At 46.2% G+C, this 26,057-nt stretch overlaps 1 protein-coding gene across 3 annotated transcripts in view; it reads left to right on the plus strand.

The window, feature by feature from the left end:
- LOC147443199 (uncharacterized) overlaps nucleotides 1–26,057 on the plus strand; it is an 81,283-nt gene that overhangs the window by 12,516 nt on the left and 42,710 nt on the right. Inside the window, exons 5-9 of one of the 3 annotated variants that reach the window (XM_086529809.1) lie at nucleotides 20,358–20,444; nucleotides 20,542–20,595; nucleotides 22,413–22,606; nucleotides 22,769–22,848; nucleotides 22,934–23,034. In XM_086529809.1, the coding sequence (XP_086385935.1) occupies nucleotides 20,358–20,444; nucleotides 20,542–20,595; nucleotides 22,413–22,606; nucleotides 22,769–22,848; nucleotides 22,934–23,034 (516 nt within the window). Of the gene's footprint in view, nucleotides 1–20,357; nucleotides 20,445–20,541; nucleotides 20,596–22,412; nucleotides 22,607–22,768; nucleotides 22,849–22,933; nucleotides 23,035–26,057 lie in introns of those variants that run through there. The other 2 variants (XM_086529810.1, XM_086529812.1) reach the window with 2 other exon arrangements.

The raw sequence follows: 26,057 nt of genomic DNA on the forward strand, positions 1-26,057 counted from the left end.
GACGCCGACAACCTGTAGGCCCCAAAATTGGCGCCTCTTTCGGTATTTCTTTATTCTTTAGGAGGGTAAATTACAAGGTAAGGTCCTGGGAATCCTTCACGTGTATCCACCTAGATACCATTTGATTTGGCCAAATTTCGGCAGCATAACAGCCCCAAACTTGCGCGAAACCAATTCCCCTGCTGGAACTCGCTTGCACTAGCGTATACCCTCCGATTCCTGTCCAAAAACAGTAAATTCAGCACGCTGTATTTACTGGTTTTTGCCCTGTTTTCAGCCCCAAACAGTCCCCTAACTGTCCTCTGCCAGTGGGGCACGATTCCCAATGGTCCTGGCGTCCGTATGGCTGAAAAACAGTGAATTTACAGCGCATACACAGCGCTGATTTTGCACCTGTACGGTGAGGTTATGACCCTCACCAGTGCTTGCTTTGGAGCAGCAGTTAGCTACCCCCGTTCCTGCTCAAGGAGGCTCTTGCCTCAGCACAAAAGCATGAACCCACACAACTGTACATCAGTCAAATGAGTAGCCCTCTTGTGGGGCATCACATAACTGCACGTAGGGGAGAGAGAGAGCAGTGTGTAGTGTGCAGGGCATCACTCCTAGCACCACACTGTACATGAGAGGGAAAGGAAGCACTCCATAGCTCTTAACCTGTGACAGGTTGCAAATGAAGCCTCTCCCTCTCTAAATTCAGCGCCAATTCTTCTGCAAGAGGAAAGTGCATGAAAAGTTGACACTTGGCGCATTTACAAGCATTTGCCCGTTTCGGGCTTGCCGCTTAAAAATATCCTGACCGGTTGCCCAGTTGACTTCGCGGCAGAATTGTAAGATGTTCCCCTAGTCATACCGGAGGTAATGACGCGAACACATTTCACGGCCCAAAATAGCAGTTCCCTAAATTTTAGGAGATGCTTCCGTTGGGCTCCCACTGGTCTTCTGACCATCTATCCTCATTGGGACCGCATCCAAAATTGCAATGTGGCCCAACTGTCGGATACTTTTTGTTGGTAGTCCCACCTTGACTTTACGCCTTAATTGATGGAGGTCATGACTGCTTCGTCGGTGTGTAAGCCCCGTCCGAAGGCAACCTTTGTGCTTACAAACAAGCGGATTACACAAATGGAGAGGGAGATGAAAGATTGGAAAGCAGATATGGAGGGATGGTGGAAAGAGAAGGCCAACCTGCTTCAAATGTTTCTCAACGAAGGCGCGCAGTGGAAGAAAGAGAAAGAGGACCTGCACACAGAGCTGCAAGCACTTAAGGCGGACTCCAAAGCACTTAAAGAAGAGGTCTCAACTCTCAAGCGAGAACTTGCTGATAGAGCGAGCAGTGGACTAGAGGAGGGGGAATTCCAGCCTTCGGTAGTAGAGGAAATCAAGGTCATCAAAAAGCAGGTACGGATGATCAAAGAGGAGGAGAAACAGAAGATGGTAAAGACGTCTTCGTGGATGGATGTGATCACGAAGACGCAAAAGAAGGCGGATGAGGCCGAGAAGTGGATAGAAGTCACTAAGAAAGGCAAAGAGAAAGAAACCACATCTGTCCCCACTCCTACAATCATCAACATGACTCTAGAAGAAGAACAACGAAGGAAAACTAGAGCTTTGCATATAAGAGTAACCGGCCGAGATGATGTGGAAGGGGAAGTTGAAGAACTTCTCCGCATGATGGGTAGTGAGGCTACTCATACAAAGGCATGTGGGGTGGGGAAGAAGACACAAGGCAATGGGGAGACTTCAAAAGGGAGAGCTTTAATCATCCGTTTCCCATCCATGAAGGCAAAGAAGGACTTCTTGAAGAAGCGTCCTACACTAAAGAAAATGGGCATATTCCTTGGAGATGACCTCACTCTCACACAGCTTGCGCACATGAGAGAGGTAATACCAGAGATTCAAGCGGCAAGGGAGAAGGGAAAGACGGCCTTCTACAGAGATGGCCGGGTTGTGATTGTAGAGCGGCGCTCCACATGACGGTGCGAGACCCATGGGACCACCCTCAAAGTTGCCACGTGGAATTATAATGGATCTATGCAACTTGATGTGGGCGCCTTTGAGGATAGTTTCAGGGGAAGAGACATCGTCTTCTACTCTGAGACACATCAGGCCCCTGGGCAGTCTATGCCTCACATTAGTGGATATAGATGGGAGACTGCCTATAGACAGGAGACACGATCAGAGCACAGAGGGCAGGGATCAGGAGGAGTGGCAGTGTTATTCAGGGAGGAGTTGCAGCCATTGATACATATAGGCCTCAGAGATGAGCAAGCTAGGTACATGTGGGTGAGACTGAGAGCAGAGACAGACAGATATCTTTACACTGCTATTTGCTACTTTCCCCCGAGCACGTCAGTGTATGCACCACCCAGAGGACAGTCTCCTTTCTCTATTTTGGATGATGACATATGGGAGTTCTCTAGAGATGGTGACATCATCATTCTAGGGGGTTTCGATGCTAGGATTGTCCATCATCAGACAGTATTTTATGATACTTTAGAGGAGATGCTGAGAGAGCTGGATGCTGCAGAGACATGCCTATCCAGACTATCACAAGATGGAGAACACACTGAGTATGGACGACACTTGATAGACATGGGGACTGCATATGGATTGGCCATCTTGAATGGCCTACAGAGATTTCCCGCTTCAGGGGGTTTTACATGCTTTCCACACAGACAAGCACAGTGGATTATGTCATGGCACAGCCGAGCCTCATCTCTAGTATCCAGGATCTCACGGTTGGACCCATACCTATTGGTGTGGCAGTGGCTCATACTCTTGTGTCAATGACCATCTCTTTTCAGTTTAGTGTAGCACACAGGCTACAGACAGCAGCCCCTACTCGCTACACCTTCACGCATGAGACGGACTCTGTATACATAGATGGGATCTACAGACGCCTATGCACAGAGGAGCCAGGGCGACCTTTGGAGGAGCTTACTACTATGTTGACACAGACACTACATGATGCAGCAGCAGAGGCATACCCACATACCCAGCCTGAGCAGAGACGCCGTTCGGGGAGCATGCTCCAGAACAGTTGGTATGTTGAGGAATGCCGGGACACTAGAGCTAGACTTTAGAGGGAGGTGCTTTTGGGGGACACCACTCACAAACAGTCACAGATTGACTTCCGACGCCTAGTGCGGCGGAAGAAGAGGGCATTTTTGGCTCGGCTAGAGCAGGATCTATATCAGCTATTCTTGAGTCAGGACTCACGTGAGGCATGGCGGCTCTTTCAGGAGCACTCTCCCCCCCTGCCATCACTTCTACAGAGGATTGGGGCCAGTACGCATCATCTCTGTACACAGTTCCTGAGCAGCCCCCCCTTCCCAACCCTCCCGATCCATGCCCACACACATGTGCTTTTTTCACGGCGGAGATGGTGAGGAAGGCCATTGACAGGATGAGGACTGGGAGAGCATACGATCATGATGGTTTAGTGGCTGAGCATTTCACGCATGCCAGAGATCTTCTAGCAGAGCTTCTAGCAGTGATGTTTAACCGTGCCATGTGTGAGGGTTTGCCTGATACTTGGAGCCTATCTACTATTGTACCTATCTTCAAGTCGGAGACCCTATGGAGCTTGGGAATTATCGCACTATCATGATTGGACACACATTGGCACGGTTGTATGCATCTATTCTTGAGCAGCAGCAGCTGAGTAGATGGGCAGAGAGGGAGGGGATACGAGCAGCCGGGCAGGCAGGGTTCAGGAGGGGTTTTTCTACTCTTGACCATATCTTGACACTCAGAGCCATCATTGAGGAGGGTAGATCGCGTGGGAGACGGATCTATTGTAGCTTTGTGGATTTCCGCAAAGCATTTGACACAGTGCCTAGAGCTAGATTGATGTGCAGATTACAGCAGATGGGAGTACCCATAGAGCTCATTTGGGGGGTCATGGCATTATATAGGTCAGTAGTGGGGCAGGTACGCACCTCAGAGGGTCTATCCACATCGATTCACTCCACTATTGGGGTGAAGCAGGGCTGTCCGCTCTCTCCTACTCTATTTGGTATGTATGTGGATGAGGTTTCTGACTACACTGAGAGAGATGGTGATAGAGGTGCACAACTTGCAGGGACATGGATTCCATTATTGTTATATGCTGATGATATTGTGTTGATCTCCGACTCTCCGGAGGGGATGCAACGTCACTTGCATGCTTTGAATAGGTTTGCTCAGGAAAGTGGTTTGTCCGTCAACCTTGGTAAAACCAAGGTCATGGTATTTAATACCACCCCACAGTGGATCAGGAGGTCAGCGCCAGCATTCACATACGGCCAGGAGACTGTGGAGTATACTGATGCGTACACTTACCTCGGAGTGCAGCATTTTCATCGAGGAGGGAAGCAGAGACTAGACTGACCAGAGCCCATGCAGCATTGGGTAGATTGGAAAGGATGTGTTCACAGGTTCAGTTTTAGGAGCCTCGGACGAAGCTTTGGCTCTTTGACACTGTGGTGGCTTCTGCATTGCTTTATGGAGCTGAGATTTGGGAACCTTCATTGGATCATCACGGGAGGAGGCCGCAGTGATGGATGGGGGGACATGGAGAAGCCTCTGGTCTCTATGATCTCGCGGCTCATTAGAGCCAAGGCCTCAGTACCACGTGCTATTGTTCGAGCAGAGCTAGCTGCCCCCCCACTAGTGGTTGGGGCTGTCACCAGATTTGTCTCCTTCATACACCGCATGTGGGAACTTTCCAGAGACAGATATGCCCGCCTTGCACTTGAGTCCTCTCGACAGTTAGCCATGCAGGGAGATACAACATGCTGATGACATCATGGTTTCAGGCGCATGGGTTCAGCATAGACAGATTGCCTCCCTTCCAGTACTCACTGGATGCACCCTCTCCGACTCTTACACAGTCCGAGATCACCAGGCTCATCCGCCAGGACTTGACTCAACTGGACACCAGGAGGACATGGATACAGCTAGCACAGGAGCTGGGCACGAAGATGGCTTTCTACAGAGAGCATCTCCTCCAGCTTACGGTTGATGGTTTTGTGACGAGGCCCAGATACATGGACACCCACTTGTCTCATGGGATACGATGTGCTATCGGCAAGATACGCACATCTTCACACCAGCTGCGGATCGAGACTGGGAGATACAGCGGAGTACCAGTAGAGGCCAGGACATGCCCCTTGTGTGACATCTAGCCTGAGAAAGAGTTGCACTACACATGCCACTGCCCCGTCCACTACGAGATACGAGGCCGCTTCCATTGCTTGTTCAGAGAGGGCTTTGGACCATTGTCATGCAGTACGAGGATCAGAGATGCTTGGGTTTGTTTTTGCTCGAGCTATGCAGACACAGAGAGAGCCCGATGAGATAGCCAGTCTCAGAGACAGATCACAGATTTCTTTAGAGCTGCCACTAGACACCCGGAGGAGTTACTACCACAACAGAGCTCGTTGTCTCACACCAGATGCACACTGATCGACCGAGCGACTGAGTTGGGGAGATCCAGACGCCCACGACTGCGGAGGACTACACATCATCGGTGGAGGCTGCATTAGAGGATTCGGATCACTTTGGCTCGACATGCACGACGCCCGGTCAGACTACTGACCATGGAGGAGATTGACGAGATCCGCCAGCGACCGATGCTGGATCTCTTGTGATCTAGCTATCCCAGCTAGCTGCTTAGTTCACACCTAGTAGTTTAGGATTCCATAGTATTTTATTGTGACATTTGTCATTTCATTTTCATTTTTGTCATCTTGTTACTCTGACTCTGACTTTGTATCAGATCCACCACATTGTAACTTTTTGGTCTCATAGGTCACTTTGGCCTTTTGAAGACGTTAATATAACATTTCATTTCTCTCTCCCCCTTCCGCACACGCGAACTCTCACATGGTATCAGTCGCCAGTACTTGGGAGATTTTGCGATCCAGCACCTGTTGAGGCCTAGCGCTAGCTTTCTGCAGCATTCCGTCATGGAAAGTGCAGATTTTCAGCCTAGTGTTTTTAAGCCAGGTGGTGTTTTTGCAGATCTTGCCAGTTCTGAGGGCGCTTCGGCATCAGGTTCTCCTCCCATGGATCAGATCAGCCAGCGTTTCTGCAAATCTGCCTGCAAGAGGGGGGGGGGCCATCTTCTGGACAACTTCCATCGCGAAGGAATGCTTTGCCACCTACGTTTTTGCAAGCAACCATCAGATCTGCTGTTTCTATTCCTAGCGCAACACTTCTGGGACTAACTCGTTGCCGGAACACCCCTCCTACTTGCCTTTTTGGCCACATCTGGCGTTTTTGGCAATCAGCAGCGTTTGGATAGCAGAGGGGGGCAGCATCAGCCTTGGCCCATTGGATCTTGCCTTCCTACCCGGCTTGGCATTCGGTGCCTTGTCGCCGACAATCCTCTTCAATCCTTCAGATTTTCAGCCATAAACACCTGCTGTTTTCTTTGTTACTTTGATTCCCCACCCTCCCCACACCCCCTGCACCGCTCCGGACCCTGCCGGGAGCGTACGAGCACACTGAAAATCGCTGGACAGCAGTGTTTTCATCACCTCGCAGTTGCGTTTTTGGGTGGACAGCAGCCACATGGCTTATGTTTTTCTCGGAGGATGAAGCACCATCCGGTGGTGTTCCATGCGATCTCTCAGTGACTGTTGCAGTACACGGTATCGTTGAAATCGGCTTGATCATACACGGGCGTACGATCCTTGGGAGATCCATTCATTCCAGCCATCATTCGGCGGTTGCGCACTCCAGATGGAGTGGTGACTTGTGGTTTGCTATGGACACACCTATGCACTCATCGGAGGAGTTCACACAAGATATGGCGATGCTCATGGCATATGGGATTCCGGCATTCCCAGAGAAGACCACCATATTGGGTGGACAGACACTTACCACTTAACCTCGACACGTCAGATCACTTGCTTACACAAGAGCATCTACATGGACTTAGGGAGAGGATCTTGGATCTTTTCTTGGATAGGTTCATTGCTTGAATCTGCAAACTGGAGTGGGACTTTAGTGCTTTGGACTCTCTTGGAAAGTTTACCAGCGAGATGCGGGAGATCAGGCATCCCGTGACTATATTCGGAGTCACCCGGAGTTTTGGCTTGGATGGTAGTGTAGTTGCTCCGCTACACTCATTTTGGATTGCTACCTTGAGAGTGGCTTTCACTCACCATCGGTAACCTTACCGCAGACTTATCCCCCGACCTGGGCAGTAGGCCACTCCCAGCTCATTCACAGTAAGAGCCACACCGAGAGGTGGTTTGGTGGCGTTGTTGGTGCGGATTCTGTTTTGGTTGACACTAGAGGATTGGAGGCAGGAGATACAGGCAAGATGACGCAGACAGTTTGGTTTGGCCTTTCCTCTTCTCAGAAGATCTTCACAGCGCAGACCTCTCAGTCTGGCTCCCCTTCTTCATATAGGATGATTACGGTGCAGACAGCTTGGTCTGCGCACACCTCTTCTCAGAGACCCTTCATAGCGCAGACTGTTGAGTCTGGCTTTCCCCTCATCTTGGATTACCCTACTTACTGACAGGACACCATCTGGTGGTCGTCCGTGTTGTCTCTTGGTGATTGCTTCATCTTACGGTAGCTTCTATATTGCAGACTGTTTAGTCTGGCTTTCCTTGTTTCGGAGGACGTTTATAGCGCAGATTACTGCATTTGGCCTTCCCGGAGTTTTTTCACAGCTTAGCCACTTGGCCACACTGGGTTACAGGTTCATGCATTGACATGCTTCCGATCATTCTCATGATGGTTCTTGGGCTTTCGCATTTTCTCCAGACGGTTTTTGACTACAGACACCACAGATCCTATTGGGCAGGACACTTGTAGGTCTATTGGCACTTCTTTACGACAAGGAGTTGTTTTCACACTCAGTTCGGGACCTTCACGTAGTATTTCACCATGTATCGGAGGAGTATAGCAGTTTGCTACACTGCTCGTGACGGCACTTTACCATGGAGATCTCTCAGAGGTTGTGACACCCCAGACTGCTGCTACACTCGTGCAGTTTGCGGGAGTATTTACCTTCAGTGGACATGGCAATAGACATCATCATCATTTGCCTCAGATCTTCGGCTTCACGCGGTTTGTTCACCATCAGGTGCTGAGAGGGTGAAACTAATTTGACTATTTTGTTTCTAATTTCTATTTTCTAGAATTAGGACATGTGCACAAGTTAACTAATAAGTTAAGGAATCACAGATCTGTAAGAAAAGCCATCAGGAAACAGACAACTCTGGTGTGTCATATGATGTGTAACAAGAAGCACCGTGAAGGAGTTGGCTTGTTAGTTCGGTGGGAGAAGACCAGGTAATGGTGGTCCCTGATGAGTCACAAGATGGGTGACAGGTTCATCGGTAAGGGGACACACTAAGGGTCTAAGGAGGAAATCCGAACTGAGTAAGAAAATACGCGTAAGAACGCAAGCACAAGAATAAAGATGGGTTCAATGAAGCTTTTTACGAAAAGCAGGAACAATCGCGGGAAGGCAGACGCTTTCCCGCGAGGAATCTATGTTTGCATTGCATTCGTACATTTGGTTGCATCCAGGGACGCTTGGGAAGTGTTGTTAAATGCATTGGTTTTAACTTATAAGGTTTTATTGAGTTTTTGGGCAGGTTTAGACCAATTTTAAAATATGCCGGCCGCCCACTTAATAAGTGGGCAGCCACTTAGAAGATAAAGCAACAAAACCAGCCGGCGAATTCTCTCTCCCTATTTCGGGTAGAACAGCGCAAAAAAAAAAAAAAAAAAAAAAAAAAGGCCGCGATCTCTACGCGAGCAGTTATTCGTGCCACGGCCAGGGAGCTATAAAAGCACCACATGCCCTCACTCACGGGAGGTACCAACATCAGCAAGAGAAGACTCTACCGCAAGAGATCGCGAGACTACGAAGCACGGAAGCCGCTTTTCTCGCGCAAGAGCGACAGGTGTCTATTGTGGATTCGCCATACGAATTGTTGTCGCGTGTTTGTGTGGTTTGTATTGCAGGAATCTCCCGTCTTACGGGAAGGCCCTTCACGGGAAGTACGGCTTCACGCCTAAGTCCCTTACGGGAAAGTACGGCTTCACGCCTAAGTCCCTTACAGGAAAGTACGGCTTTGTGCCTAAGTCCCTTACGGGAAGGAACGGCCTTGTGCCCAAGCCCTTTACGGGAAAGCATGACCTTCGGGTCTAAGATTACAGAACGGAGGGGTTTCCTCGGGTTCTCGTGCTTGTATAAGAATTCTCCCTGAGTAAAAGAATACTCTTAACGGGGGGGGGGGGACCAGCCCATCTTTTGGTCCCCAATACCGTGTCGATCTTCTCCCTTCTCTCATGTTTGCAAAGTATTATAATTTTCAGATTTTCTAAGTGCTCGTGTACCGCTCCCGTTTTGTGACAGTGGTATCAGAGCATGGTCTCCTCTCTTTCTCTGTAAAGGAGGACGACTCTCGGAAGAGACGGGAAGAAGCCATGACAAGCCAAGAGAGAAGTAAGTAGGCGGAAACCTAAGTCCTGCAGGAAAAGCTCGTAGAGTTGGAATTTTTTTTTTTCTCTCTGCAAGAAGGCGACACAAGACTTGGGATTCTCTGAGAAGGCGACAAGAGCATGATGCTCAAGAAACTAGAGAATCTGAGAAGCGGAATGCTCAAGATACTTCAGAACCCAGAAGATATCCATGAACATCAATCGAGAACCATAGCCAAGAAATCCCGTCATTTCGGGAAGGATATGAAGAAGGTCTCTAGACCTAGGAACACTCCAGTCAAGCTTGATACTTTTGACGGAAGGGAAGATGTCCTGAAAGCTACTGCTTTTATTCGACAGTTTGAAGTTGCCTTTGCAAATGGCAATTTCTGAGAAGTGTCGAAGGTGAGGCATGTGACCAAACACCTCCAGGGCATTGCAAGTATTTGGTGGTATACCAAAGCTCTGCAAGGAACTTACAACAACAATTCAAGGCTGAATTCTCCGACAAATTTTTTTTCCTCTACGCTTTGAGGAGGGCATTCAAGAAGATTGGGATTGGTTTGCCCAATAGGAACATGAGCGAGTCAAAGCAAGGAGTGGTTCGCTCTTGCCAAGGTAGGTCCATTCTTGATCCTCTCTGAGGAAGGAAAGATGAACAAATTTAACGAAGGACTTTTGCCCGAATTTTGTAAACCCATCTGCAAGATACTTTGCAGCAGATGGTGGAGTCAGCAATAAAAGCTGAAAGTGTACACCTTGATGTACATAAAATACAATCCCTGCAGTGGGACGAGAACCATTGAACACAGAAACAACGAATTTTTGTTACCTCTCCTCGAAGGATACATTGCTATCCGGAGAAAGTTTGGAGTAACAGAACTCCATCTAACTCCTGAATTTTTGACCCTCAAACTTTAAGTGAGAGGGCAGATCTTTGATCAAAGTTAAATCTTTGAGGAACTCATAAAATGCGTATTGCTTTTATGCACGACATATGCACGTGTCTAACCAGGACAATCACTCTCGAGTGTTGAGTCAGAACATTGTTTTATACGATGAATTGCTTTGCTTAACCATCCGGAAGGCCCATGATTGATCTGGTATTCGGTAGTTCTCCAACAAATTGCTTGCTAGTGCGGGTAGGAAATTATGAAGGAACCATTCTGAGCTTTCAAGCAAAGAACAACTTTTATCAAGCTTAAGTACCTTACAAACCAACACTCCCTACCCGGTAAGGGAAGACCAATCTTTGCAAGGAAGAGATGCTGCTGCAGATTTCAGCCGTAAAGAAGACGTTGCCGGTGATGCCCATGGCTGCCCCCAGTGTACCAGATGTCGTCAAGACCCAATGCGCGAGTTCCCTCGCGAAGAAGTGCCTACGGAGCGTGTTTTCATCGCAACAAGCTGCTGTTTTTCTCTGTTTTCAGCCCATAAACGTCGTAGACGGGGCTGATTTACGAGAAGGAACCCGAGAACACACCTCTTTTGTGTGTAGGATTGGAAGAGAGGATTTTCTATGCAGAGATCTCTTCCGGGGAATTGCTTTTTTGAGAACCGAGTTGCGTTACGAGCGTCGTGACTTTGAAGGTACGATTTTTATGTTATGATCTCTTAAGTATTTGATTGCAGGTGTACTTCCTCTTCCTGAGGGAGTAGGAGCAGAGGAAGGCATGAGCCTCTGCAAGATAAAAGTGCTCTAAGGAACTAGAGCCAGATCAGCCCAAGGGTTTCGTACCCAAGTTCGGGAAGCAGATCCACGGATTGAAGAGAGGTAGACTCTCAAGATGTGATCCGGAAGTTGAAATTCCTAAGGAAAGGACTTCGTGTCCAAGAAAGCGGAGTTACTCTGCAGGAACAGGACTCTGGAAACAGTCGGAAAAGCGTTGCAGGGATGCCATGCCCTGAGTAGGACGGTAGAAAGGAAGGAACCATTCCGAGATTCCAAGCAAAGAAAAGCTTTCATTAAGCTTGAATACTCTTTAAGCCCACACCCCCTACCCGGTCAGGGAGGACATGGTAGTGCTTTTCGCACAAATGAATGAACACTCTCTTTATGAGAGAAGGAACAAGCGACGACTACGGCCTGTGCTCGAGGAATCCAAGGATTGAAATCCTAGTTATTTAATGAGCGGGTTTTGCTCTAAGATTGAGCCAAGGGATCGTCAAGTTGAGGGTCTTCGCTCTAAGGATCTTACGAAGGGAAGGTAATTTCCTAGGTTCACCAAAACTCTAACACAGCTTAAGAATTATGTACACCTTTGGATACATGGATAACACACGAAGATGCAGACCTATGCCAAGGAACTGGACGAGAGTTTGTTATACTCTCTTGAGCGCCTTTTTATGCGCAAGGATATTCCGACACGAGAATTAGATGTGTTCGGTAGAAGGATTCTCTACAGAGAAGAGGTTTTCTGATGGTCGTTGATTATTGAGTACGCTATGTGCTTTTATTATTACAGTAGCAACTTTTGGTTGCGGTATATGTTTCTCCATGAGCAGGTCAAGTAGCATTTACACGCTGCTGGAATAAATTCGAACTATTATGTTCGTAAGAGTAAAATTTGCCAACCATTTTAAAATGGTAAGAATTACCTTAACCACATATGGGAGAACATCCTTGAGATCCAAAGCGGGTTCACCCTTAAGTGGGCCAAGTTTGAACTTATGTTCACAGAATGGTATGGCTAGAATTTTATATGCCTAAGATTTTGCGAGGAATCCTAGATGCTTGCAAGGATGGCCTCTGCAAGGAAGAGACGCTAGTAGGCGTCACGAGAACACTGCTAGTGGTAATAACTTACAGGAGGAAAAGATTGGAAGGAAGTGCCGCTGTGCACAAGGAATCTTCGGATTGGAACCGCTCGCCTACGTTGAGTGACGGCCCGAAACAAGAACCTTCTTTAAGGTGATCGAAGACCTTGTTTGTGAAGGAAGATATCGAAATTAATACTCTTATGATTTGGGCATTCCCTATGTGGGAGGACACAAGAGGTTTAATACCCTCTGGACTAACAGCGCAGGATTATGCGCAAGGACAAATGCCTAGATTGATTTCTAGGAGGATTATTCTTCTCTGGATTGAGAAGGTGGAATTGAGTTAACAGATTCTCGGATAAGGAAACTTCCAATCTGTTGGAAAGACGCGAATGACGAGTTCTTACATGGCTCGTAAGTTTGATGAATGGTGAAGGATATCCTCGAGGTACTAGAGGAAGGACATGAACCGGTAAGGTAAGTATTGAATTCTTGAATTTTATTTAAATTAATTTTTAAGCTCTCTTTTGAGAAAGGACTAGCTCAACTCACCATTGAGTAAGATTTGGAATCTTTCCGGTTTCTCCCTTGCAATTCAGTTGGACCTCTACAGTTGAGGACATCTGTTTATAAGTGAGAGGGATGAAACTAATTTGACTATTTTGTTTCTAATTTCTATTTTCTAGAATTAGGACTTTAATAAGAAATGTGCACAAGTTAACTAATAAGTTAAGGAATCACAGATCTGTAAGAAAAGCCATCAGGAAACAGACAACTCTGGTGTGTCATATGATGGGTGACAAGAAGCACCGTGAAGGAGTTGGCTTGTTAGTTCGGTGGGAGAAGACCAGGTAATGGTGGTCCCTGATGAGTCACAAGATGGGTGACATGTTCATCGGTAAGGGGACACACTAAGGGTCTAAGGAGGAAATCCGAACTGAGTAAGAAAATACGCGTAAGAACGCAAGCACAAGAATAAAGATGGGTTCAATGAAGCTTTTTACGAAAAGCAGGAACAATCGCAGGAAGGCAGACGCTTTCCCGCGAGGAATCTATGTTTGCATTGCATTCGTGCATGTGGTTGCATCCAGGGACGCTTGGGAAGTGTTGTTAAATGCATTGGTTTTAACTTATAAGGTTTTATTGAGTTTTTGGGCAGGTTCAGACCAATTTTAAAATATGCCGGCCGTCCACTTAATAAGTGGGCAGCCACTTAGAAGATAAAGCAACAAAACCAGCCAGCGAATTCTCTCTCCCTATTTCGGGTAGAACAGCGCAAAAAAAAAAAAAAAAAAAAAAAAAAAGGCCGCGATCTCTACGCGAGCAGTTATTCGTGCCATGGCCAGGGAGCTATAAAAGCACCACATGCCCTCACTCACGGGAGGTACCAACATCAGCAAGAGAAGACTCTGCCGCAAGAGATCGCGAGACTACGAAGCACGGAAGCCGCTTTTCTCGCGCAAGAGCGACAGGTATCTATTGTGGATTCGCCATACGAATTGTTGTCGCGTGTTTGTGTGGTTTGTTTTGCAGGAATCTCCCGTCTTACGGGAAGGCCCTTCACGGGAAGTACGGCTTCACGCCTAAGTCCCTTACGGGAAAGTACGGCTTCACGCCTAAGTCCCTTACGGGAAAGTACGGCTTTGTGCCTAGGTCCCTTACGGGAAGGAACGGCCTTGTGCCCAAGCCCTTTACGGGAAAGCATGACCTTCGGGTCTAAGATTACAGAACGGAGGGGTTTCCTCGGGTTCTCGTGCTTGTATAAGAATTCTCCCTAAGTAAAAGAATACTCTTAACGGGGGGGGGGAGGACCAGCCCATCTTCTGGTCCCCAATACTGTGTCGATCTTCTCCCTTCTCTCATGTTTGCAAAGTATTATAATTTTCAGATTTTCTAAGTGCTCGTGTACACTCCCGTTTTGTGACAGAGGGGGTGTTAAGACTTACACCACTTTGTGCTTCACACAGGTCTAGGGCACTTCCTTGTATGGCTATTGTCTCCGGGCTGGCAAAGGTTGTACCTTGTTCGGCCAACCGATTTTGGGGCTGGCCGTGCACTTGAGTTTGGTGCCCACCTTGGGCACTCATATATATGGGGCCAAGGGGGTACACATTTCTTTATCATCTGATCATTGTACGGGTCTTTTGCTCTGGTAGTCATGGGGAGCTGATCGCCCCCTCTTCCCTACTCCAATGTTTTGGTTTGTGGTCTACTCTCTCTCTCTCTCCCTCTCTCTCTCTCTCTCTCTCTCTCTCTCTCTCTCACACACACACACACACACACACACACACACTTCCGCACACGCACACTGTCACAAACTGGTGACGTGGCAGGCCCTCGGACAAACACACATACACATGCAGATGCTGACGTGACGGTACAGACAGTTGCTGATGTGGCAGTACGGCCACCCCCGGAAATTCCGTTGACATGCTGACGTAGCAGTTTCCGTATGGTGCTGACGTGGCAGGGCCGGATTTTGCGCTGGCTGCTGTACGATTTTCCGCAAATCACGCTGATGCTTTTTTTTGAAAGATTTTTGGATCAGTTGCTTTTGGAACAATTGCTTTATTTTAAAAGCTTTTAAAGCTTGAATGCTTTTGAGTTTAATTGCTTTTGGGGCTCTGCTTTTGGCATCCCTTGTAAGAATAAAAGAGCCCTTAGGGCCTCACTCTTCAGGGCATTTGGACATAGAGTTTGAGAGCAGAGGACCCTGCGGGAGTTGTACTTTTTGCTCAAAGATTAATATAAATACCAAAAGGGACGCCACTCTTTGGGGCCAATCTCTCTACGCACGAAACTACACCGTGCTGTGTCGATCAAACGAAACTGTGATTTTAAAGTTGTGAAGTATTTTAAGTGATTCTCTCTCGTGTCACGACAAAATTTAGACTTGGGGTGTCCAAGTTTGTTACAGTGGTATTAGAGCATCAGGCTTGTGCTTTTCTCAAAGCATACCGGTCCTACTAAAGAGGAGACAGATCACTTGGGCACAATTTTGGAAATTGGGCACAATTTGAAGAATCTTCGTGTCCCAAACCCGGAATTTACTAGCCACTCCCACCCTTCATACATCGCGCATCAGGCGTGCTCCCGTCTTCATCGCTCTGTCTTACAGGGCATAAAGCCATTAAGAATCCCAGATTACAAGTGGGTTCTCATGAAGAATCCGATGGAGATAACACCTCTCGACGGGAAGGCAAAGAAAAGTCAAAATCCGGACTTGTACGCAATAGCTTGGTATGCCAGAAGAGAGTTTGGCACATAAGGACACAAAGAATAAGGGTAAAGTAAGAAGGCGGTTCTTGGTTAAATTCAAGAACTATCCTGCATTGGATGCGAAGTGGATGGAGGAGGAGGACCTAGCAGATATTTCTCAGATCGTGAACCTTTATCTTTTGGTTTAGCATAGTCTACTCCAAATGGAACCCAGAATTTAGCTTGGCCGCAGATCTGGTACAGTGGGATGCACAAGAGAGGAGTTACTCCGCTCCTTTGTCAACAGATGCCTTGATTTTAGAATACTAGAGTCATTGATGTCTCTTTGAGCTTCAGGGATACTGAGAGTTGACAAGATTCTGCTGTATGACTTGATGAAATGGAATTCTTGAATATGAAATTGATTTGTTTTTGACTTGTTCTTAAGTGCAGGAACTGATAGACGAAATGACTGCTGCATTTTGGTCGAGTTGATCTCGAATAGACATGGTTGCAATAGGGGTTAGTCAATCGGACATCTATGAGGTCCTGATTGGATCTAGATGCGATTGCTAGCTACATTGCCGATAAATCATGGTCTAAGATCCGAATGAATGTTGAATGTCATGTGATGTCCTGTGTTGTCGTGTGATTTGATTGTCGATTGGTACATGTGCTAGATGTGTGTTCCTAGTACGTAGGTACTAATAGTCAATGTCTGCTAAGACGGTTTATAGCCTCTGTCTGTTTTGCAAGCGTAATCGAGGGCGATCACAATGCTTTCAAGAGGGGGGTATGTCACAAAGTGATGACGTGGCTGCCCGCTCTGCAGGAAACCCTAATTTATTGAAAACCTAACCCTAATCCTAGCCCTAACTGCAAAGAATTAGAAAACCTGATTTTGCTGACGTGGCAGCTGCCACATTGGATCCCCACGTTTTGCGGCGCATATTGCGGAAAGCATCAGTGGCGGCAATTTCAGCTTTTTGGCAGATTTTGGCTTGCTTTATTTTCTACGCAATTGAGAGAGAGAGAAAAGCCTCTTTGCTTTATTGAGAGAGAGAGAGAGAGAGAGAGAGAGAGAGAGAGAGAGAGAGAGAGAGAGAGAGAGAGAGAGAGAGAGAGAGAGAGAGAGAGAGAGAGAGAGAGAGAGAACTTTTCTGCGTTATTTTAAAAAGGACAGCTTTTTGGGACTTGCTTTATTTTCACAAGCAAGAGAGAGAAAGAGCCTTTGCTTTATTTGGGCTTTTGATTTTCTGCTTTTGGGGCTCTGCTTTTGGGGCTCTGCTTTTGGCATCCTTTGTACCCTTAAATATGTGAGCAGGCCTCTCACTACTCAGAGCATCTGGACGGAGAGTCTGAGTGTGAGTGCCTGCCCGCACTCATGTACTTTGAAGTCAGATTAATACAAAAAGAAATACCGAAAGGGGCGCCAGTCTTTGGGGCCAATACCTCTGGGCACGAAACTCCGCCGGGCCAGCGTCGAATCAATTGTGAACTGTGAATTGTTTTGAAGTGGTTATTTGTGCTGTCATAGTATATTCTTGACTTGGAGTGTCCAAGTCTATTACAGTCTCAAGAATTAAACAAATATCACTGGAAAGAAACCAACAACGAAGGTTAGCAGTTGCCATGTCCTCGTGACATAGTTAACAATTGCCATGTCCTCGTGACAACTGGCCACTCTTGCATTCTCAATCAACTGGAATATATTCATGACAATAGTCTTTGTGCAGTAGTCCCTGGATTTCTTGGGCAATCCGCAACAGTACTTCTCAATCTGTTATGGCACAAATCTGTAAGAGGTGACTGGCAATAGTGCGGTCCAAAACTGTTTATTGTACTCTTCCAGATTCGCACACTGTTTAGCATTCAACTCGTGCCATTGTGTCATCACATCCACTTCAAAAGTGTTTGTCAGCCATGCAGGCGCAAAAAGTTGTTTGAATTTGACCCACATTGTTGGGGCTTGACCTTGGTTCAACAATGCGGTCCAGCATTGAAGCGCATTCCCTTTCAAGAAAGTGGCAGCCTTGCGTATCTTTGAAGATTTCGTGAAGTTTCCTCCAGCATAAGCTGCATCAAACTGTTGTATAAAGGTCAAAGCCTTCAGTTGATCTTCAGTTCCTTTGAAAGTTTCAAACTTCACTCCTTGCTCACCTTCCTTGTAATCCTTTGGCTGACTTAAAGGAGCCACATTATCATAAACAGGTGCTTGCAAAAATGGTGCTCCACGATTGCCCATTCCAGCACTCGCATCACCTGTTTTGCCTGTCATATTTGCATTTTGGGCGTATGGCTGCGAAAAACCAGCCATACCAAATTGTGTTCCAGGCACTCTAAATTGAGCATAGGCACTTTGAAATCGTGGTTGGACAGCCATGTTCGCGTACATAGGGTTACCCTTGCCTGTTTGCATTGTCCCGAACACATCCCTGGGCATATAACCTGTGGAAGGTCAGCCATAGCTTGAAAAACTGAACTACCTCCAAAACAACTAGGATAAGTGATAGGTAATGGAAGGGTGTGATGCATAGCATGTTCATTACTCCCTTGACCATTCACAAACGGTTCTTGTCTAGCTAAAGCAAGTTGCTTTGGATCATTGGACACCGCTGGTTGCTCAACCACATGGGCTTTCCCTCGAGCATCACGAGTCCTCTACGCATTGGAAATCTCCTTTTCTTGCGACGCTCAGTCATGCCCTGTGCAGGAGGCTGAAAACCTTGTGTCGGAGCCTAAAATTCTTGTGTAGGAGCCTGTAAGAACTCCTGCATCCTTGGGTTGCTACCCAACTGCTGAAACATGTCCATGCAGCAACGCAGCTGAGCTCTAAACAACCTGTCCTCTTCTTGAAGAGTTGAAGGAACTTTCTCTGTGCCATGTGAGGAAGATCTCTCTTCAGGTATTTGGTCTCTCTTCTCTGCCATAACGACAAGCTATGTGTTGCTTTCACCCACAACAATCCTTGGTGCACTTTTTGAAGAAAAAGTGACTATCCCGTCGATGGAACCATATAACCGGCCTATACAACGTAGAGGGCAGTACTATTTCAATTTGAAGAAAAGAGAACAGACTAGAATGTCACTGCGCACACAAGACCGACACCCTGTAGTCCCCAAAAGTTTGCGCCCGCCCCTTTCGGTATTTCTTTATTCAATTAACAGTTAACGATCCGTACACTTAGACCAAACACTCACAAAGCTGTCCAAACCTGGCGAGGGCTGAAAACGCAGGTTTCTGACCTGATTTCGGCAGCACAACGGCGCAAAAACTCCTGTAGGTCAAAAACACCTGTCTAGGACGGATTCCCTCACAATTTGGGAGCTTTTTGGTGAGTTGTAACAAAATTTCAGTAATGGAACTGTGCGTACCTGTGGGGGATTAGCAGTTAGCTAATCCGGTTCCTGTTCAGAAGGCTCTTGCCTTGGCAAACGCGCATAAACCTGTAACAAAATTTCAGTAATGGAACTGTGCGTACCTGTGGGGGATTAGCAGTTAGCTAATCCGGTTCCTGTTCAGAAGGCTCTTGCCTTGGCAAACGCGCATAAACCCCAGAACTGTACATATTCATCTGAGTAGCCCAACTAGTGGGGCATTACCATATGTGCCAAAGGGGGGAGAGAGATGCAAGAGAGAAAATTATCGCACTACATGAGACAGAGGAGAAGGCAAGCTTTCCATTAAAGCTATCAACCGGCACCCACTACTCACACACACACACACACTGTAGGTCACTTAATGAACCAAAAATCAGCCCCAGCCTCAAAATGGGCGCCCCCTCTTGCTGAGGTGTCCTGCAGATGGCTTCCTTCTACTGGTCCAGTTTGCCCCTTTGAGTTAATTCCATAGTTCCCACTCACTTATAAAGTTGTGACTTCATTTGGCGCACAAGGCTTCTATACTCATCAGAATTCAGTGCTAATTGGCCCGACCAGTCCCAGACTGACCCCTGGAATTTGTGCAATGATGCATTGATCTGCCGAGAGTGACCCCCTTGGCACACTAATAAAGTCTCCGACCTGAAAAGCAAATGACACAAAAACTAGCGCTGCCAAAGGCAATTGCTAAATTTGGTGTTCAAAAACTGTGCCGAAAAGCATTCCACATCAGCTAGCTGCCAGTCCGTACGGCCTGCCACATCAAGAGCTGCGCGGCCCGTTAATCGCGCTGTAAATCACGAGGCCTGCCACGTGTCCTCATCACCAATTTCTCTCTCTTTCTTCAGCCGGTTTGCCATGTCATCACTTTGTGATTGTTTAAAGTTGAGTACTTGTTTCAAAGTTCTTGGCAAGTAAATAAAGTAAGCTTCTCTCACTTTATTTACCTTCGTCTTTTCTACAAGCATTTTGAGGCAAATTAGTTTTATCTACTTTTTGTTTAGAAACAAATAAAGTGATTTAGTTTTTCTTCTTTATAGTTTTCTTGTAAGCCTTGCTTTTGTGCGTAAGTGTTTTAGCCTCTCTTATAATTTATGTTTCATATGTTTAGATTTTTTAAAACTTATGAAGGTATATACACTAACCACTCCAACCTAGGGGTTTGGTTCACACTAGCCGCACGCTTTGTAGGTGCTCATGATAATGTCTAGGAATGTGGCACACACTACTTGTGTGTGCTTAGGCTCTAGGGTCTAGATTGCTCACTTGTGTGTGTGGTTGACTGAATTCTGTTAGCTTCTCTTTGTTTACTGCACTATGTGCACCCAATATATCCTGTATTACAAATTTGGTGCTTTTCCAGCTGTTTTGAAGTGCTGCATGCAGCTATGAGATGTTATTTGGATTATCACTATTATCACCTCACAACTAGCATGCCTTTAGCTTAGAGAATGTCTGACTTGGTTTCTACTGAGGATTTAGGCCACGAATTATTCTAGGTTTGGCTTCACACTCAATCTGAACACAATTTGTAGGTTGTGCCTTTCAATTTGTGTCTTATTCTGGGCCCTTCTTGTGCAGAATTTACTGCTTAATAACCGTGCATCCTTAATTATTGGGCACACAGATCCATCTCCCTTGATGAAGGTTTTTCAGCAAGTCAAGAAGGTAAGCATAGAAAAAGGGTATTTTTGCATAACACAGTGATTAACTTCTTAACAAGTTTCTATACCACTGACTGTCTGTTTTGATCTGTTGATGTCAGACCCCCCCTCATGCACTAGTTGTTGGACTTTTGATGGTGCCAGATGATGCTGATGTACGTCCTTGTTTATTACACTTCTCAGTTAAAAAGGAATAGTGCTTGCTGGGTAAAATAATTGTTTCAAGAGATTAAGGTGATTAACGGAGCAGGGCTACAAAGTGAACTTCTCATCCAGCTGCATGTATGGAAAATAGCTGTAGAATCACCATCGCTCAATCCTGTGCCTATCTCTAAATTCATGAGGGTGGTTGTAGTATATCACCAGTCTCTAATTCTGTTCCTAGAGCATGTGACCCTGCCTCCTAGGGGAAAGTATGTGGGGGTGGTGCGCTGTAATCTTTTTATGCTGCTGCCAGTGATAGGCGGTCCACTGCCATAGCTCTCTGCCTGGTCAGGGTCTTGTTTATCTCTGTGTGTGTCTATGGTCTATATCTCTGTCCAGGCAGCCTGGTCTTCAATTTGCTCTAGCCCACATGTGCTTTTTCAAAGTGGACCCTCTCAGCGTCGGCTGCAGTTGGGCTATCGTCAAAGCAGTGATGGCTGGCTAGAGGGCGAGCCGTGGTGGACCCTTGGTCGCTGTGTTATATGCTTGTGTTACTCTATTGCCTGTGTATCTTCATATAAGTCTAAACTTCTCAAGTCTCCATCACCCTCCTCACTGGCCCACGTTCGGAATGTGCAGTGGTAGATGCAGGACACTGGCACACAGTGTGTGTCTCAACCTCCAGTTGAATTTTTCTGCAGATCCGGTCCTTGTGTGGCAGACTGCATGCCCTCCCAGGCCCAATCCCTTGATGTTGTTGACATTATGAGTAGAAGAACGGTCCTCGTGGCATGTGACATGCTTATTTATGCAAATGTCATGTTGTAAAGGCAATGCCTGAGATCACATCTTATGCATGATTTTTATGCTTTGAGGCGGAAAGGAGAGGGTTTAGGTGCCCTTGTGCATGCATATATGTTGATTACATGCTTTGGTGGAGGAAAAGGCTTGGGGTTTTTATGAATAATTGTTGAATCCCACCTCTGTGCATGAGATGTTTGGTGTGATCTCATTAAAGAAAGGGGTACATTGTCTAGGCTTAAGGGTGTTTGTTTGTTTGATTGAAATGCTACTGGAGGAGGATGAACATTATGTGGGAATTCTTAACAACATTCCCAGGCCCAATCCCTTGATGTTGTTGACATTATGAGTAGAAGAACGGTCCTCGTGGCATGTGACATGCTTATTTATGCAAGTCTCATGTAACATGAAAAAATGAAGTTTCAAGTGGTACACTTGTTGTAAAGGCAATACCTGAGATCACATCTTATGCATGATTTTTATGCTTTAAGGCGGAAAGGAGAGGGTTTAGGTGCCCTTGTGCATGCATATATGTTGACTACATGCTTTGGTGGAGGAAAAGGCTTGGGGTTTTTTTGAATCCCACCTCTGTGCATGAGATATTTGGTGTGATCTCATTAAAGAAAGGGGTACATTGTCTAGGCTTAAGGGTGTTTGTTTGTTTGATTGAAATGCTACTGGAGGAGGACGAACATTATGTGGGAATTCTGAAGTTTAGCAGTGTCACTTGTGCAGTGATTTGTACTCAGGTAGTTGGACAAATCTCTGGACAAATCTCAACCATAGCCTAGGATTTCTCATGTTGGACCTCGAGAACTGTTTTTATTAAAGTTAAATATGAAAATGATATGGCTGGCTGTGAGCTCCATTTGCCATGTGTTTTCACTTGTCATATGAAGAACTACTAAATTTGGGTTTCAAGGTTCAGGTCATTATTTCTAGCCAAATTATATCAGCTTTTATGGTATATTCTATATTTCTATGTGATAGTTTTTTGCATGACATGCATGCTTTACTGTCTTGTCAGAGGCTTAGCCCAGAATACATGAAAGACATAATCAAGAAGGAATTATCTGAGCTGAAGCACATTGTTAACCAATCCAGCCCTATTGTCAGACCTTTGCTGGAATCTGGAGGTCACATTTTGCGGTCACGTGTGCAGGCTTTGAATTGTATGTCTGAATACAAAACGGATGACATGTTTTATCGTTTTGATGCCAGGTAAGCATCGATGTACAACTGTTTTACGTTCCTTCCAAAAAAAAAAGACTGTTTTTTGTATGTTTGGAACATGGAAATAAATACTGTTTTAATTTATTTTTTACAAAATTTACGGCACGCACTGCCAACATGCTCTAGTAACGACTGTTCCATTGGATGTAGTTCATGTCATTACGTTGATATGTCAGGCATTAAACATCTGGTGAAACTGGAGGAGCTGGACAGAGCAGATAGGGTTTTCTGTAAGTTTATACCCAAATACATATTTTCTCCCAGTAGTCTCATGTTGTACTACTGACGCATTTTGTTTAATGTTGCATATACAAGCTCCCTTGCTACCAGTAGTGATAGAGGGAATTAATCGGAACAAAAAGAGGAGAATGGGCCTGAAGGTTCTGTGCGCATGGTTCTTGCATGTTAAAGTTGAGGTATTTCTTTTGGATAGACCAGAGCTCTTTAATGTCAATCATGCAGGAGTGTTTGCATGTGCACACAGACATTTATGTATGTGTATGCGTGCTACATAGATACAAATATACATTTATCTATCCATATATGAATACAGATATATATTCAATGATATGTAGTTTGTGTATGCTCATATCCCATCTTTATGTATTCATGCCTGCATGTATATGTAGCTAGATGCACATGTTCATATGTGTGGGAGTGCCTATGTATTTATTGTGAATGTATGCATGCATATGATAGGCCAGTTGCATATTGAATTTTTATTTATTTATGCATAAATTTAGTGTCTTAATAAGTGTTTAAGTTTAAACGTCTAGAGTCCACCGACTAATTTTAAATTTATAGAAAAACTTTCGAACTTTCTGGGCTTCATGACCACATGTCCTGCATATAACTTTTGAGCATTTTATAGAGTAAAATAGAAAAAGTTTTGTTTGCGTGATTTGCCGAAGATAATTTATGCATCATATACTAGATTTGTGTAGTACAGGTGCATTTTGGACGATATATTCACCTTTCAGTGCGCAAATAGGTCTTTCCCCTGGGGTTGAGCCTTGGAAGCAATTCCTATACCATACTTCATCAGTTGTGCAGGTGAGAGCTCCACTGTTGGACAATGAGGGCCCATGGAGGAGGACATTCCGGTTTATCTTTACTGATGCTCCTTTATCCACTGCTCTGCATCCTCATTCATGCGCTCTTTTCTGCATATTTGACTGGATATGCGGAGAGATTTGGTTCGTCAGTGATTGAGATATATGGAGGAGCTAGAGAGACGAGGCGTGCTTTGCAATTCTTATGTCAGGGATCAAAATGGGCATCAGTTAGGAGAGGATTCATATAGATTGGGCCATATGGGATGCGTGTCCTGCCTTATCTTTGCTACATTGGTCTGACAGCGATGGGGATAAAGGTGCTCAGTTGGTAGGGACATGGATTCCACTTTTGTTATATGCTGATGACATAGTGTTGATCTCCGAATCCCCAGAGGGAATGCAACGTCAATTGGATGCTTTGCACACGTTTGCACACGAAAGTGGGTTGTCTGTCAACCTGGTTAAAACCAAGGTTATGGTGTTTAACACCACCCCACAGTGGATCAGGAGGTCAGCACCTACATTCACATATGGCCAGGAGACTGGAGTACACAGACGCTTACACTTACCTTGGAGTGGTTTTTAGCGGACCTACATTCTCACTCAGAAGAGCAGCAGAGACCAGACTTACTAGAGCCCACGCAGCATTGGGTAGATTGGAGAGGATGTGTTTGCAGGTTCAGTTTCAGGAGCCCCGGACGAAGCTTTGGCTCTTTGACACCTTGGTGGCTTCAGCACTGCTCTATGGAACCGAGATATGGGGACCTTCACTGGATCACCATGGGAGGCAGGGTCACTCAGACGGATGGGGGAACATGGAGAAACCTCTCGTCTCTATGATCTCGCGGCTCATTAGAGCCAAGGCATCAGTACCACGTGCCATTATCCGAGCAGAGCTAGCGGCCCCCCCACTTGTGGTGGAGGCGCTCACCAGATCAGTCTCCTTCATAAACCGCACATGGGAACTTCCTAGAGACAGATATGCTCGCATAGCACTTGAAACCTCTCGATAGTTAGCCATACAAGGAGATACAACATGCTGGTATGGGGAGATGACATCATGGTTTCAGGCACATGGGTTCAGCATAGACAGGCTGCCACCATTCCATTACTCATTGGATGCACCATCTCTCACTCTTACACAGTCAGAGATCACCAAGCTCATCCGCCAAGACCTAACCCAGCTAGACACCAGGAGGACATGGATACAACCAGCACAGGAATTGGGCACGAAGATGGCTTTCTACAGAGACCACCTTCTCCAACTTACGGAAGATGGTTTTGTGGCGAGACCCAGATACATGGATACCCACTTGTCTCATGGGATACGATGTGCTATTGGCCAGTTACGCACATCTTCTCACCGGTTGCGGATTGAGACTGGGAGGTACAGCGGAGTACCAGCAGAGGACAGGACATGCCCCTTGTGTAACACGGAACGTGAGACAGAGCTACACTATACATGCCACTGCCCCGTCTACTACGAGATACGAGGTCGCTTCCACTGCCTGTTCAGAGAGGGTTTTGGACCACTCTCAAGAGTCATGGGATACGAAGATCAGAGATGTCTGGGTTTGTTCTTACTCGAGCTACGCAGACACAGAGATAGCTTGATGAATGGCGAGGCTAGCCAATCTCAAAGACGGATCACAGACTTCTTCAAAGCAGACACGGGACAGCCGCAAGAGCCACTCCCACAACAGAGCTCCCCCTCGTCTCACACCCGAGGCACATTGATTGACCGAGTGATTGAACTAGGGAAATCCAGGCGCCCACGATTGCGAAGAACTACACAGCATCGATGGGTTCTATGACAGAAAATTCGGAGCACGCTGGCCAGGCATGCACGACGCCCGGTCAGACTACTAACCATGGAGGAAATTGATGAGATTCGCCAACGACCGATGCTAGATCTCTTGTGATTCAGCCATCCCAACAAGCCGCCCAAATTTTTCCGCTTAGTTTTATGCTTGGCTCACATCGACCAACTTAGGACCCCATAGTAGATATCTTTGTTTTGTACTGTTGTTAGGTTATTTTGTTACTCTGACTTTGTATCAGATCCACCACTTTGTAACTTTCGGGTCTCATAGGTCATTATGGCCTTTTGAAGACGTTAATATAACATTTCATTTCATTTCATTTCTGTCTTGCTCTGTAATAGCTCTCAAAGCTCACTGTATGCGTATTCACGTATAGAGTGCTCTGCGCTCATTATCATACCATCTAATACGAGACACGGTCCTAGATTTAGCAGGCTCAATTGTGTGCGATGTGGGAAGCTGTCCATGGTGGCTTGTATGTAACAACAATACCAACTGCGTGTAGCACGAAAAGTGTGTCGTGCTCTACTGTTGGTGTTCAGTGCAATATGCATAAAACCT

The sequence above is a fragment of the Adiantum capillus-veneris genome, chromosome 14 (genome assembly GCF_014529385.1).
Source record: "Adiantum capillus-veneris isolate H3 chromosome 14, ASM1452938v2, whole genome shotgun sequence".
Taxonomy (NCBI): Eukaryota; Viridiplantae; Streptophyta; class Polypodiopsida; order Polypodiales; family Pteridaceae; genus Adiantum; species Adiantum capillus-veneris.